Consider the following 17,324-nt stretch of genomic DNA (forward strand, 5'->3'; position numbering starts at 1 on the left):
AGATCATGAAAATTAAATTATAGTACCAAGGACAGAAAATTATTGATTTCCGAAAATTAATTATGGTCCGCAAAGTCGGAAAATTTAGAGTTTGTAAGAAGATTGGAGAGAAATGAAATTTTTTTAACGCTTAAATTAAGTTAGGCCTATTGATTTTCCAGAAACTGAAACAAAAAACGTAATTTTAATGATTATAATTTAAATCGGTTTTCCACAAAAGTATCGTACGCTCAGGCCGAATTATCGAGAATATCGTGTTATTTAGAACGCCGTTGATTGAAAACATTTGTTCGAAGTTATCGATTTCTACGATAATTAAAGTACGTTTGGCAACGCTGGTCAGTTTATTGGTACGTACCAGAGTTGTAATTGTGACGTCACATTTCAAAATAGTAGTTTCGCTAATGAGATTTTTAGCATTAGCGTCTATAAGAAATGAAAGTGTTCAAAATTTACCCTCAGAAAAAATTAACGAAATTTAATAGTAGATTGTTCCATAAAATGTTCGTTATTGTAAGAAGGGGGAAGGAAAACTGTTTTTGCAAGGATGATTTAGATCAACGGTATAAATATTACTCTTTGTTTTTACCCTCGCTGAGCTCGGTATGTCGTCTGCTACCGAGTATAAGTAGGTGATTTTTCTTCGCCTGTCCCAGGACAAAAAGTATACACATTTTACCCTAAAACGTTTTATTCGCCTGTTCTCGGGGTAAGATTTACCCTGTCCCGAATTTTGTTCGCTTGTTCCAGAGCTCTAAGGTTACACTTTTCACTCTTCCTCGAAAGGAGGTGTAGAGTGAGTAATCAAGCTTATATAGAAAATTCGTCTGCTTAAATTTCGTTTCACGAAAACATAACGGGTTTTGAACATCTTTACATATGGCAAGCTTTTAATAACGAAAATCCAATTGTTAAATGCTATTTAATGACTTTAAAAGTTGCTTGATGACTTAGACCTCAGGTGGTGTCTTCTGTATCAGCCTAGCTGATTATTATTATTATTAAATAAATAAGAAAAATTAGTCCTATATTGATGATCTCACCACCGGTCGCCATCTTAAAAACAAAACAAATATATAACCTTTAACCTCTAAATACTCCCTTCTTACTCCAACTCGTTTTTTTCGTCAAGATATAATTGGAGTAAAATGACGTCATAGGGCTACACTCTTGAACCTGCTCAAAAAACCCAGAACAGGCGAAAAAAACCACCTATTATTTACAAAACACGGCGGATTAAAATTAATCCCAGTGATATTTTTAAATTTGTTACATCAAATGTTTAAAGTATAAAAGTATAAAAGGAGAGGATTTCGATGATGCATAATAGTTTATAGCCTTGTGAACCAAGGTTCAACATTTCATTGTAGGCCACAGTTGTGTATTAGGTAAAAATTGTGGTTTTTTCATAAACTACTAGCTAATAAATATCTAAGCATTAACAATACTTTCACAGAATTGATATGAGTATTGCGATAATAATTCATTCAATCAGTATCGAAAATAAATTAAAATCAGTTTGAACTCCGAAGTCACTAAGCTTAACCCCAGCTGCGTGTAAAATTATTGGGGAAATCTTACCGGAAAATGCAAAAAGTACAGCCAACTTTTTGTTGGAAAATGCAAAAGTACAGCCAACTTTTTGTTTAGTTTTAGCGAAATTGGTGGTGGGTGACGTAGAAAAAAACACTGGACGCACGCAAGGTTCTTACAAGCTGCGCACGTAGAAATATTTTATTCAACAAAAATGTGTAACGAAATGGATATCCGAACAGAGCGTTTTCCATAAGCCATCGCTAAAACGAGGCCAAAATGAAGCAATTTTTTGCGGAGGGGAAGGGTGCCGCTGCCTGGCGCGCGCGAGAAAGCCGCACGTGGGGAGGGTATTAAACGTCAAACCCCGAGAATGTGGGGGGGACGGGTGCGAGCGCTAAACGCCTTTGCAATAACTTTTGTTGAGGGGGGGGCGAAAGGGGAAGGAAGAAACTCGGACGAAAGCTGAGGCAAAAGTCATCGTTTCGCGTCGTGTTTGACGTAACCGCGCAATTCCATCCCAAATCCCCCCTCCATATTCTCACCCTCCTCGCGGAGCGCGCTAGTCTAACCATCGGAGCGACTTTCGCAAACACCTGTATTTTAACGCTCGAAACGCGGCCAGTCAACCAGTTTCGATATATTACGTTTTATAAATCGGCGAAAACGTCCCGCAATGCCACATTTTATTGACACTTTTTCGTCGCCTTCGGGAGAGAGGGGCTCTACGAAATTGTAGCAGACGAACTTTCGTTTTCAATTTTCCGCCGGGCTCGCGCTAGGCAGCGGGGCATAATCTTGTTCGCGCGCTATCGGACGCGTTTTTCTCCGACAACTTCCTCGTTACGGCGTTTTAAGCCTCGGTTTCGACTTTCGCGTCATGTGGATTTCGTAAAGCGCGGAAAAAGTATTTTTAAAATTATCCAAAACGAAAACCCTTCGACTGTCATGTTCAGCCAATGTACGAGCGGACTTAAACAAGTACCCAGGACGAAAAGGAGGTCATTGGGACATTACAAACACCGTCCAGCGTTTCGTCAAAAGGTCAGGAACAGGTCGGGTTCTTTGTCGCCTAATCCCGCTGTGGGGTTGTTGGACCGATCGGACAACAATTTAACGGCCGGTTGCGACGATGACACCTGTGACCACGAACGATTTCGTTTCGACGAGCCTGACGGCTGTATTTACAGCAGTGCCCAGGATTTAAGTCGTTGTGTGGCCGCCAGGTGAGTCATCAATATTTATACTTCATTTGTTTTCATTTTTCAACTTAGATTTTCTTCTCGTTTTGGTGGGCGGCGTTCGCTATTCTGTTGCAAATTAATTTCGGTTGAGGTAGTTTTTAATGAATTATGCAAATATGTGGGGGGTTTCTTTTTAAGTAGAACTTGTTTATGATATCGTGGGAGACCAGCGTTAAATTCTTCGACTGTTTTACTTTTATGTTGTATTTAGCGGAGACTGTTTTTGGTTTTTTGGTGGAAACGGTGTATTTTTAGCAAATACGTTGTGTTTTAGCAAAGACTATTATATTTTGCAAAGTCTGTGTTATATTTATCAAACTCTGTATAATACTTAGCAAAATCTGTATTATACTTAGCGGTGTGTTCTTATTTAGCCAACACGGTGTGTTCTTATTTAGCCAATACGGTGTGTTCTTATTTAGCCAATACGGTGTGTTCTTATTTAGCCAACACGGTGTGTTCTTATTTAGCCAACACGGTGTGTTCTTATTTAGCCAACACGGTGTGTTCTTATTTAGCCAACACGGTATGTTCTTATTTAGCTAACACGGTGTGTTCTTATTTAGCCAACACGGTGTGTTCTTATTTAGCCAACACGGTATGTTCTTATTTAGCCAACACGGTATGTTCTTATTTAACCAACACGATGTGTTCTTATTTAGCAAAGATTTTGTGATTTTATTTAGCAAAGATTTTGTGATTTTATTTAGCAAAGATTTTGTGATTTTATTTAGCAAAGATTTTGTGATTTTTATTTAGCAAAGACTTTGTGATTTTATTTAGCAAAGACTTTGTGATTCTATTTGGCAAAGACTTTGTGATTCTATTTGGCAAAGACTGTGATTTTATTTAGCCAAGACTGTGATTTTATTTAGCCAAGACTGTGATTTTATTTAGCAAAGACTGATTTTATTTAGCAAAGACTGATTTTATTTAGCAAAGACTGATTTTATTTAGCAAAGACTTTGTGATTTTATTTGGCAAAGACTTTGTTTTTATTTGCCTTTTGATTTACCAGAAACACGTTAAAAACACGGGAAATGTCGTAATCTACAACAAACAAATTTGATTTGTTTTTCTCGTGCGGTGACAGTTTCAATATATTACGCAAGATTGGCAGAAAACCGAGTTATATGATACGATCATGGTTTCGGTTTGGGGACATTTCCTTGGGCTGTTTTTTTTTAAGGGAGTGTCATACGTACATAAACATACGTATGCCACCGTGGAGGGATTGCGTAATGGCCAAGTACATATTAGCTTTATTGTTGGAAGCATTCAGTTTTGAATAAGCCTTGTATGATCGTTCAAATAGGGCGTAGGCAGCGATTTCTTACACGACATTTCCAGAGACAAGTAAAAGATATCAGTACTTATTTATATGGTTATTGGCGAAACAGTCAACTCATTAAAAATTATAATAAAATCAACATTTGAAATAATCTGTGTAATACTTAATTATATTATGTTACTTATGGTATTCTATTTCATTAAAAAGTAGCGTTGGGAAATTAGGAAGTGTCATACTTATTCTCCTTCTATTACTTATGATATATTACAATACAATTTCATTAAAAATTAGCGTCGGGAGCTTAGGAAGTGTCATGCTTAATTATATTATGTTACTTATGATATTTTATTCTACTAAAAATTAGTCATACTTATATACTTATATTACTTATGATATATTAAACTATAAATTTCATAAAAATTAATCATTGATAGATTAACAAGCGTCATACTTATATATGTTATATTACTTATGATATATTATACTACAAATTTCATAAAAAATAATCATTGAGAGATTAACAAGCGTCATACTTAATTATGTTATATTACTTATGATATATTATGCTACAAAATTTATTAAAAAATAGCGCCAGGGGGTTAGCAAGTGTCATACTTATATTTGTTGTTTTATTTATGATATAACTACAAAATTTATTAAAAATTAACGTCGAGAGATTAACCAGGGTCACACTTATAACTATTTATACTTACACCTAATTTAAATTTAAAAGTAGAAAAACACACATTGAGGATTCAATTTTTAATTCAAAATCTTTAATTTAAAAATATTAGTATAATTCAGTACCTTTTCGAGGGTCTTTTAAAATTAATTCTTCTTATAATTTTTACTTTAAGTGTTAGATTTGAAATTTGACCCTTTCTTATGTATATTTTTACAATTTTTAAATTTAAACTTGTTATAATTTACAATGTAAATTTTTTATATTTAACTATTACATTACTTAAGTACATTACCAATTTAACTAAATATATAATTTTTTCTGCAAATTTGTAACAGTTTTATTCGGTAATTATTTATATATTTTTTAGCCAATTTACGTAATTTCAAAATAAAAGCCAAATATTTAAAATCGAATCAACCGTATGCAATATTAGACACGCATCGTAAACCTGTAGCTGTGTGTAGACGTAGCTTCATTGTGTACAATTTACACGTTCACGTTTTCAATGGCTAGCTTAACTCGTCTAGTTAAAGGGCCGAAATTATGAAACAATTACCTTTTGCTCTGAATTCCCTCCCAGTCGTGTACCCGTAGCCGCCAGCGAAACGAAATTGGGAATTATAATAGAGAATGCGTTCAGTAGAGCTAAAAATTCCCGTTATAATTAATGACGTAACGTCCAGGTAAGAAGGTGAAATTTCTAAATACTCCAAATTAAATATTATTTAATAAGCGCCATCTACCGGCAATATAGGAAAAGCACTTAAACCACATTTACACTAAATTTAATTTTTAACGCTTCGATCAAGATCCTGGAATATCTAAAAGTCCCTATTTTAATTCAAGGTCCTTAAGCCCTAAGGGACTGTTCGCAAATCGCCAATAATGAAACCCCCCGAGTATTATATAATATCAGAAGTAAATGAACCGAAGTTATCGAAATAGCGCTCAGAATCGGAGGGCGTTTTCCTTATGAAAATGATGATACAATAGTTCTTTTTATAAAATAACCTTGGCCATCTTGTTGAAATGTTGCCTCCCTGCTTCAGCTGTGGATCCGTTTTCTCTCCCACTAAAGAGTTTATGAACTTATTCTTAGGCATTGGCTGAACTATTCCGGGGCAACATTTCAACAAGTTGGGCAAGCGTAAAGACATTTTATAAAATCAACTATTGAGTCAAATTAAAGCTAATTTCCATGCTAGTCTTTTGGCGCGATAAATTGCACTTGGGAATTGTGGGTATATCTATTTCTATGTATAAAAAATGGTTTCACAAAACAAAAATGTTTTTTATTTCGGCCTAGGAACGCGCAAAATTTAAAATTCGAGGGCAAAATGTAACTTCATAAGGAAAACGCTTCCAACATGGGGAGTATAGCAGTCTAATGACTTTGGTTCATTTACTTTTGATAATATTATTTAGCAGCATTAAATGTTTTATTAAAATTCCTTCAAATCAAGTCGATTTATCAGTGCTGCCACAGTACCGGGAATTCCCGGAAACGTCAGGGAATTTGAATATGGGTATAAAAATCAAGGAAATGCCAGAGAATTTTAAAAATTAGTCTAAAAATCAGGGAAATGTCAGGGAATTTAATTTCGGTTGCAAATAAGAAACTTGTACTAAAATATAGGTTATAAAATACAAAATCTTGGCACAAAATAAATCAGGGAAAATCTCCGGAGATGGTCAGGGAAAACCTGAAAAAGTCAGGGAATTTGATTGTGAAAAAACTGTGGCAACCCTGTTTATTTATTGTTTTGTTAAAAAAATAACTAATCATACTATTATATATTTAAAAAATCAAGAATTAAACTCTTAATGTTCTTTTAAATAATTGACAATTTAGTCGCATAATAATAATAATAATCAGCTAAGCACCACCTTAAGCCCTAATAATCTAGCGACTTTTGATGCCTTTAAATCAGAGTTGCAATGCGTATGAGGGTGATGCCAACGGTTCCTTACACTAACTGTTATCGTTAGCCTTAACACGGTTATATGGATAGGGGAAACCGAAGACCTCGAGGGAAAACCCCTTTAAACAGTGGGTATGCCATGTTTTGACCAAATGGTCAAAGCAACACCATATTTAGGTCGAAATTTCAGGCAGAGCAAATCGGTTTTTCGATTTAGATGATACTCCCTTTAACATTATTAATTAATAACTATTCTGCCAACTTAAAAAAATTATCCGTAACACCCGAAGTATAAGAGATCAATAATAATAATCACTTAATCAGCTAGGCTAATACTCAAGGCACCACCTTAGGCCCAAGTCATCAAGCGACTTTTAAAGCCATTAATTCAGGTGGCCGGGTTACAATGCGTAGGAGGGTGGTGGCAAGCCCTTCATGCCACGCGAGCCAACAGCTCTCTACCGTTAACCTCTACAAGTTTTATGGAAGGGGAAACCGAAGACCTCGGGGAAAACCCCTTAGACCCGTGGGGGAGAGAACTTACAAACTCAACGTGGAAGGAGCTGTTCCAAGTTTTCACCCAGTGCCACAAGCTGGGATCGAACCCGGCTCCTTACTCTGCGAGGCGAAAGTGCTAACCACTTCGCCACCCCATCTACACTAATTATTAATAGGCTCAGAATAAGGTCTAATTTTAATGCCCATGGCTTGGAGAACGACCTTTCTAATTCTATAAATCTATAATTCTGTACAGATATTAAACTACATAATTTTTACTTATTTCTATCCAACTTAATCATTTACTTTTGTCTTAACGTCAACTATTAAGTATAGTAAATTTCAGGTGTTCACACCTCCTATATTTTAGAAATTTCCATGCATTTTCAATTTGTTCCAATAACTTCCTATAATTACATTATTTTCGTATTTTCTTCCGATATTTGTCGAATTTTTCAGGCTTCACCCGCTGCAATTGTTTTTTTTTGACAATATTAGAAATCGTTGCTCATTCAACCAATTTTTAAACCAAAGTCCATGGAATTTCACCTCATAAGTACTTGAAACCTATATTTTCATGTAATTTTAATGGAATGTATCCTATATTTTAATTTATTTTGTAATATATAAAATTCTGTACATCAACTACAAATTTGATATTTTTCCAAATGTTTTTTGACCATTTAAATTTTAATTCTTAACGATATTACAAGACCTAGGGTTAACCTAATTCTTGTTTTGTGACGGATTAATTATAATTTTACGAGACATGAATATGTGTTGGTTTTCTGTAAACTGTTATAACAGGCCTCCCAGAGTTCGTATAATTCCTATAAATTCCGTTAATTTCAATAGGCTCCTATAATTTCCTATTTTCTCAAAATTGTTCCTATAAATTCCTATTTTTTCGAAATTTTTTAGTTTTTCTATAGCTATATCCAGAAATTCCTATAATTTTAAAAATAATGTATTAGAAAACAGCCTTAACGTTTGGGAAAAATTTGCCTTCTAAATAGAGCTTAGCTCTGGCGTAGGTCTGGTGTTGAAAACATCAACGGTTGGGCTCCCAGAGTTCCTATAAATTCCTATATTTTCTATGAAATTTCCTATAATTCCTATAATATTTAAAAAATAATCGCTGGGAGCTCTCCGTTATATTACAAAACAAACTATATTCTATTCTATATTGCAAATGTTATTCTTAGATTGACATTTTCAGGGCAAAATATAGTACAGCGCTAAATACATCATAATAATGGCTTAAATTATACTTTCCCTAATGTAATAGATTATAAATAGAAAATATAACTAAGAAATGTATTTTTATTTTTTACAACGCGAAGGTACAAGTTTCATTTTTATAGCCTAGAGATTTATTATGCACTTGTGCTAACAAGCATAAATAATTTTTTACAATAGCATACTTCACCACGAAAGATAAACTTATTTTGCTTTAACGAAATTGAAATGTTTTATTGCAAAGGGTTAAAAAATATTTAAAAAAAACAGGTATATTTTATTGTGAGTAAAATAACACGTCGAATATAATACTTGTTTTTACAACTTATTTTTCCGCCTCATACGAAGTCCGGGAGACGATAAAAAATACTTGGAAGTTTACTTCACGTTTATTTCTGCACGCTCGAGGAATTTTCTATAAAGTAAACAATTATTGTTACCGTTATTGCGGCTGTAAAATTATACAGCTGACACAATGTACGTGTATTTCTCTTAGTTCCAAAACCACGTAACTCGACTTATTTGGTTATTGTATTAGCGTTTTTCGTAATAGTGTTTCTCATTCACACAAATGATGTTATAAATAGTTCCTACGATAGACGCTTTTCACGACAAAACGTCCTGCCATTTTTAATTACGGTGCCCGTAATTGTTGATCACATGGGAGTGATTGTAAGTGGGAAAATGACCGAGGCCTTTTTTTCCGGAAAATAATCCGTACTTTTCCGAAAAAAATATAAAAAGGTTTCATTCCATGATTAGTCTAAATATTGTTTTCAAATTTAAATATAGCGGAATTGTAACACTATTTTTGTAGTATGTTTACTGATATTAGACATTTTATATCGATAAAAAGTTAAAACATTAAAAACCCTTAAAAATTAATTTGTTTCAATTTTTTAATTTTCTGGAAATTTTTCCGCATTTTATTCTTCAGGAAAATTAACAACTCTACAATATTCCCTCTTTGATTTTCTCGTTTGAAAATCAGTTCTTGTGTTTGATATATTTGTAGCTGGCACTCTTTATTTATTGACAAGTTGTATTTTTCAATATGGGGAATATAGGTAAATGCAAAAGTTTGTCAACTCTACCTTCGCGCCCGTTAAAATATTTACTGAGAGCTAGTCTCACAATAGACTACATAAACTACTAGTTGGAATAGTAGTTTTCCGGAAGTTTTGGAGGTATTTTAAATATGGATGCGACACCATACTTATGTATCGGTTAATTTTTTGAGCAAACCCTAGAATACAGTTAAACAATGATATATCATTGATTGTGATATTCTTCCATTTAAAATATTCTTATATTTTGAAATATACTCTCTTCACGTAGGATATCTTAGCTATATACAAAAAATAGAATTTCTGACTGGCCAGAGAGGTAAGATAATTTATATTTTTTTTGTGGTTTAAATAATTGGGAAAAAAATTGATGGTCTATTTATACACAGTAATTAGATAGACTTGAATATAAGATAGAAATGATTTGAAACAGTTTATAAGCTTTTTTTTAAATGTTTTTATCGCCGTTTTTAAAGTGTTGCGTATAATTTTATTTATTGAAATTATTACTTCTTGAGATACCGGGTTCAACGAGTTCAGAAAATATCGTTTTTTTAACCATTTTTGAATATTTTTTATCAAAATTTAACTTTTTTGAGAGACCCATTTTTGGATCTATGATCTAAAGCCGTCTTTATCTCTATAGTTAAACGAGTTTCAAAAATATAGGTTTTTGTTTAATTTTAAAAAATATTGCGTAATACAATTTTTTAATAGTAACATTTTACTTCGAGATACCTGGTTTTGAAACTAAGATCTCAAACTAAGACTTTTGGTTGATATAAATATTGCGTAATACAATTTTTTTTAAATTTAAATATTTTATAAAATTTAACGTTTTCGAGATACGTGGTTTTGAAACTAAAGGCAGCAGCCGTCTTCGACGATCTAGTTAACCGAGATAGACGAAATGGCGCCTTCCGATTGGTTGGTTTTGGCGCGCGCCAAATTCTCCCGCTAAATTCGTCCGTTTCCGATGACATTTTCGGCTGTTCCCTCCCCTCTCTTCTTCCGGCCCCCTCCGATGACGTCGATACACCGGAAGTACGTAGAAAACGTTATTCGGTGGCAAAATGAACTTCCTTTGTATGTTTCCTACCCAATTTAGCCCCCTTAAAGGTAATTAATGGTAGGTGCTGCGTCTTCCAATTATGCGGCTATTTTATGCGCTGTATTTTCCCCGAAAGGAAGAAACGGTTTGTTTAGCTCGTGTGTGTCTTGGGATATTTTGGCTCGCATAATTGAGGCGAATTGTGGTTTTCGCCTGTTTCTACTAGATGAGGGACCATACGTAACAACGAGCTATTTTTGTATTTAATACATTGTATTACTAACAAGGAGACTACCCGAGGTGGTTATCTCCGATTTGGTTCGAACTCGGGTGGTAAGTAGACCTTCATGTAACTTGAAAACCCCTAAAAGGGTGGACAAGAATGGGCTTTCGTTTTGCCATGGCAACCAAAAATGTTTTTCGTAACTTAAAAACTGATTTTCTCTATGAAAATTAACATGGGAAAATCGAAGATTTTAAGGGTCCCCCCTAACAATATTTTTCAAAAATTTAAAAAAGGTTCATCAATTAGATACATAATTCCGATCATGGCTAAATCTGATACATTTGGACCAATATACGTCAATTTTGGTAAATATGAGTAAATTTATATATATTGGGTAAATACGAGTAATCAGTTTTTAAGTTGTGAAAAACATTTTTGGGTGCCATGGCTAAACGAAAGCCCATTCTTGTCCACCCTTTTAGGGATTTTCAAGTTACATGAAGGTCTATTTACCACCCGAGTTTGAACCAAATCGGAGATAAACACCTCGGGTAGTCTCCTTGTAAGTGCCTATCCGTTTTCTGAAAATGGTAGGCATATTATATTAGTTTGATAGAAATTTTCTGAAAATGGTAGGCATATTATATTAGTTTGATAGAAATTTTCTGAAAATGGTAGGCATATTATATTAGTTTGATAGAAATTTTCTGAAAATGGTAGGCATATCATATTAGTTTGAGAGAAATTTTCGGAAAATGGTAGGCATATTATATTAGTTTGATAGAGATTTTCTGAAAATGGTAATATATCGGTTTGATAGAAATATGTTTTGAAAATGGTATTATATCGGTTTGATAGAAATATGTTTTGAAAATGGTTTTATATCGGAGGGATATCATATAAATATGTTTTGAAAATGGTAATATATCAGTTTGATAGAAATATATTTTGAAAATGGTAATATATCAGTTTGAAAGAAATATATTTTGAAAATGGTAATATATCGGAAGGATATCATATAAATATGTTTTGAAAATGGTAATATATTGGTGTGATACAAATATGTTTCAAAAGGGTAATATATCGGTGTGATATAAATTTGTTTTGAAAAGGGTAATAGAAATGTTCTAAAACGGTAATCACATTTGTCTGAAAATGTATAGTAACTTTTTGTAAATGCGTAATCAAATTAAAAGTTGATTTTATATTTCCTTTGACCAAAATAATATATAATTTTCTGAATTATGATGAAGTTGAATTTAATCCTTTATAAATTTAAGACATTTTGTGTAATATAGATATTACAATTATCTTTCTTATCAAATAGTTTTGAAAAATATCCGAAGGACATTTTTTATCGTATATAATTCTTCAGCAAACTTTCACCTTTCTAAAAACTCTTTTAGAGCAATACCAAGCTGAAAAGCGTTTTATTAAATTTATAAAAAATAGAAAATCGTGAAATTGTGTTGCCTAGCATGAGAACCTTTTCAAACATCAACGCTATATAAATTTATATATATATATATAAAGAGCGCCAAAGAATTTTCTATATAATAGCGAAATAGTCGACCTATTTTTTTCGACCGTTCAAAGCGAGAATTCTAGGCCTTTGCTCGATGAAAAGGCAAAAGCAGTAATTTTTCATTTTTCGCCCTCTGAAAAGCGATCCGTCAGCTAATGATGGCCCCTGTTAGTTGGACTACGCCCGTAAACGCGCCAAGTTCAAGGTATCAGCGCTGTAGAATATAGGTTGTAGGAACTAGGAAGTGAGAGCCAAAACCAGTAACTGGGGTGAACGCTGCGTTCCTATTAATTACTTTCACTAGACAGGAAACATTGGATTTGACGTTACCTCGTTTTTTGGGAAGGCCGTTAGGGTTCGTTCACAAAGTACGTCACACGCTTGATTTCTTGAAATTTTTTCAAATTTTTGCAATTATTTCACACGCCGTTCTTTGCTCTTGAGGTTTGGTGTAATTCTGTTAATAAAATATTTATAAATATTTTATTTTGTACAAAATAGATGTCTTCTTATTAAGTTAAATGTAATAAATTAGTGGTTTCGTCGTTTGACTAAGATTAGGGCCTATTTTTCTAATATCGATATTAGAAAAAATATTTTCACAAAAACATTTCCAAATAAGAAAATTCTCGATTAACTAAGTAATGCTGATATATGATTTGATTGGCCGCGCCACGGACGCCCGATTCCAGAAGCTAGATCATAATTTTTTTTAGACACGGGGTTGCGAGTATAACAAATGAAAAACAACGATATTCGATAGAAAATATGTATCACGTGAAATAAAAAGAAAAAAATTCGGATATGCTCTTGCAAACGTTTTTTCATGAAAAATTAGAATAAAATGCTATGACAGTGTACCGAACCGTCTTTTACAATGATTTTATCATATACACTACTGTTATGATAGATACCTTTTTTAATATCGGGCAATATACCGGCCGATAATACCGCCGAAATAAATACACTCTTGATTGCATAAAATCTGAAATTAAGTTAGTTCGATTAGTTTTTTAGAGATAAAACCATAAATAAATAGGCTTAATATTAAATATAGTTTGATAATTTTAAAGGGAATATAACCGGCAAAGCAATCTTTATGGAAGACCCCTTCAATTTATTAAATTACCCTGTACAGTGGCGAAAAACATTTCTAAAGCCAAAGGCAAGAGCGGCCAGAGCTGCAAACGTTGGTGTTCCACACCAAATACCTGAGGTTATATTCCCTTTAAGGTTTATGGTGTCATTTTATTATATTATTTTATATTACATTATATTATAAATAATGGTGCTATTATATTATATTATTTTATATTACATTATATTATAAATAATGGTGCTATTATATTATATTATAAAAAGTAGGATATTTTTAGGCGTCACACGATTGATGAACGTCCCCTTATGACGTTTTAATGACCTAAATATCTTAATTGCGTGTGGTAGCTCAATTTACCGTACGAATTCTCAACTTTTCGTCGCGAAGAGGTTTTGTATCGAGGATTAATAGGTTTGTGGGTGGATACCCATTTATATCTTAGTTCTTACGACTAATGCATTTTCAATTGTTATTGCTTTCACATTTTTTACTTCCGGAATTTTTATAGTTTTTTTATTGTGGTGAAGTTAGTTAACTTAATATAAGTAATTTTCCACATGTCATTATTAATTATTCCTTTTGCAATTTAAGAATAACTTAAACCACCCTTATAAAAAACTAAATGCTTATCATGTTTTAAAATTAACTTGTACCACCCTCACAGCTTTAAATTAATTTTCACCACCCTCACATAATTGTAAATTAATTTTCACCACCCTCACATAATTGTAAATTAATTTTTACCACCCTCACATAATTGTAAATTATATTAACGACTCTTACATAATTGGAAATTATATTAATGACCCACACATAATTGGAAATTATATTAACCACCCTCACATAGCTTAAATTATATTTGTTACCACCCTCACGTAACGTTAAATTATATTTGTTACCACCCTCACGTAAGGTTAAATTATATTTGTTACCACCCTCACGTAAGGTTAAATTATATTTGTTACCACCCTCACATAACTGGAAATTAATTTTTACCGTCCTCAAATGACTGGAAATTAAATTTTACCACCCTCACATAATTGGAAATTATATTAACCACACTCACATAACTGTAAATTTAATTTTTACCACCCTCACACAGCTTAAATTAGATTTTTACCACCTTCATATAGCTTAAATTATATTTCTACCACCCTCACATATCTTAAATTATATTTTTACCACCCTCACATAGCTGAAATTATAATTTTACCACCCTCATATAGCTTAAATTATATTTCTACCACCCTCACATATCTTAATTTATATTTTTACCACCCTCACATAGCTGAAATTATAATTTTACCACCCTCACATAGCTTAAATTAAAATTGATGTCGAGTTCGTAAAATTACTGAATTAATGAACGTATTAATTGAGGGAGCCCCAGTTGGGCGAATTAGATTTATCTTTCTTCGCCGATGCATTAATTCCTCCATTGTTGAAATGCCGACGTGTACTCAGCCAGCCACTATTTCTCATTTTATTTGCCAGTACACGAAGAAGCAGGTGCCTTTGACTGGTGGATTATTTGTAACCATGATTGATTCGTCTGCCACAATAACAATGTCCAAATAATTATAACAAATGCCGACAACCTTTTTACGGCCTCAATATGAACGTAGTCTTATTTTGCTCTTTTAAGACCATATTTTATTAATCTGTATTTCTGAAAATTTGGACCAAAGACTTTATTTTGAGTCGTCAGAAAATGGTCCAATTTAAAAAGTATTATCGTAGCAATGGCAGAAAATTATTGATTTAAAAAAGTATTATCGTAACAATGTCAGAAAATAATAGATTTAAAAAAAAGTATTATCGTAACAACGGCAGAAAATTATCGATTTAAAAAAAGTATTGTCGTACCAACGGCAGAAAATTCATCGATTTAAAAAAAGTATTATCGTACCAATGGCAGAAAATTATCGATTTAAAAAAGTATTATCGTACCAACGGCAGAAAATTATCGATTTAAAAAAAGTATTATCGTACCAATGGCAGAAAATTATCGATTTAAAAAAAGTATTATCGTACCAATGGTAGAAAATTATCGATTTCAAAAAAGTATTATCGTACCAATGGCAGAAAATTATCGATTTAAAAAAGTATTATCGTACCAACGGCAGAAAATTATCGATTTCAAAAAAGTATTATCGTACCAATGGCAGAAAATTATCGATTTAAAAAAGTATTATCGTACCAATGGCAGAAAATTATCGATTTAAAAAAAGTATTATCGTACCAATGGCAGAAAATTATCGACTTAAAAAAGTATTATCGTACCAACGGCAGAAAATTATCGATTTCAAAAAAGTATTATCGTACCAACGGCAGAAAATTATCGATTTCAAAAAAAGTATTACCGTACCAAGGACAGAAAATCATCCAAATTTTCTATAAATTTAAATTTAATCGGAATATTGACCTTTTCGAAATTTTAAATAACTTTTAAATCAAGTTCGGCCTATTGAGAGAAATCTTGACTAAAATCAAAAACTAATATTAAAAGTTATCATTTTAACTTATTTTCTGTCAAATTCTAAAATTATCATACACTCTGGAATAATTATGGAAAGAATTACAAAAATTACCTGAATATTACTCTAAATATCGCACGTCTGATAACGCTGCTCACCTGCCAGGGATTGTAGGTGGTGTTCCAACAGGCGTCCTTCAAGCTTCTATTGGAAGGCTTCCCTCATTTGTGTACGATGCGCTGAACTTTATATAAATGGAAAGGAAACCATACTCATTTATCAGTTAAATTTTTAAACAAACCCTTGTATACAGTGCAACAATGATATCTCATTAATTCTGTTAATATTCTGTATATAATATTGCTTTATTTTAAAATATACTCGGTTCACGTAGGATACCTTAGCTATTCAATGAAAATAGACTTCTTGGTGTATATTAAACTTTGGAGCAACAAACGCAGTACCCAACAAACGCAACCCGTCAAAAGTCGTAAATTTTCTTGCGTACAGTTTTAATTGGTTAGACGCTTTAGCACCTGCTGCCGTCGGAAGGGGAAAATTCGGAAATTGTCTTCCTCCGCCCGTAAAACGTTCAGCGTAAAGGTTCGTCCAATGAAATTTGTACACAACACTGTGTTAGCTATTAGCAACAAACACAGCACCCCACACAAGGAGAACGCAACCCGTCAAAAGCCGTGCATTTTCTTGCGTACATTTTTCATTGGCTGCTGTCGGAAGGGGAAAATTCGGAAATTGTCTTCTACCCGCCCGTAAAACGTTCAGCGTAAAGGTTCGTCCAAAGAAATTTGTACACAACACTGTGTTAGCGTGTTTAAAGGCTAGCTGCGTTCTCCTTGTGTTTGTTGCTTATAATGATACACTTATCCCATTGGAAAAAATCATGAGAATTATCAAATCGAAAGAAATTAGGATTTTTTTTCGTTTTCACTTTTGTAAGTTCAATGGTTAAATGAAATAAGCGACACACGTTGAGTTGGATTTGGCAGGGCGAGTTTATTGAAAGCAATATACTCGCAAGCTTCTACGGAAATACTCCTATATTTATACTCCTTGGCGTCGGCGAATCATTGAACAGGTTCTATTCTGGTTACGAAAGTTATGGTTTTCACAAACATTTTGGTTTGATTATAAATATTTTCTCGCTTTGAATTGAATTAAATGGTAGATAATACCAAATTAAGTTAACGAGATATAAGGTCCTAACTAAAGGGTAGTTTGGGCGCTTGCCCAACTTGTTTAGCTCCGGGGTCCGAATTAAAACGTAATAACTTATTTACTTTTAAAATTAAAATTGTTAAAATTATTTTAATCACTAAACAAGAGGCTGTTCTACACTTAAATTTTAATTTTATAAGTTAAAATACAAAATTAAAAGAGTTCAGCTTGAAATAGCGCGAAAATAGACAATGGCCACTGTAGTCTTCCCCCTTAAACGAAGCCGATATT

General features: G+C 33.0%; 1 protein-coding gene across 2 annotated transcripts in view; it reads left to right on the forward strand.

Moving 5' to 3' along the window:
* The window catches only part of rdgA (retinal degeneration A), a 275,480-nt gene that overhangs the window by 18,333 nt on the left and 239,823 nt on the right, over nt 1-17,324 (forward strand). The window contains exon 1 of one of the 2 annotated variants that reach the window (XM_090166210.1): nt 2,156-2,759. The exons of the other annotated variant lie outside the window; for it this stretch is intronic. Coding sequence (XP_090022336.1) covers nt 2,482-2,759 — 278 coding nt within the window. The 5' untranslated portion in view covers nt 2,156-2,481. Of the gene's footprint in view, nt 1-2,155; nt 2,760-17,324 lie in introns of those variants that run through there. 2 annotated transcript variants of the gene reach the window in all.

This window comes from Leiobunum rupestre, chromosome 2 (assembly GCF_980474605.1).
Source record: "Leiobunum rupestre chromosome 2, qqLeiRupe1.1.hap1, whole genome shotgun sequence".
NCBI lineage: Eukaryota > Metazoa > Arthropoda > Arachnida > Opiliones > Sclerosomatidae > Leiobunum > Leiobunum rupestre.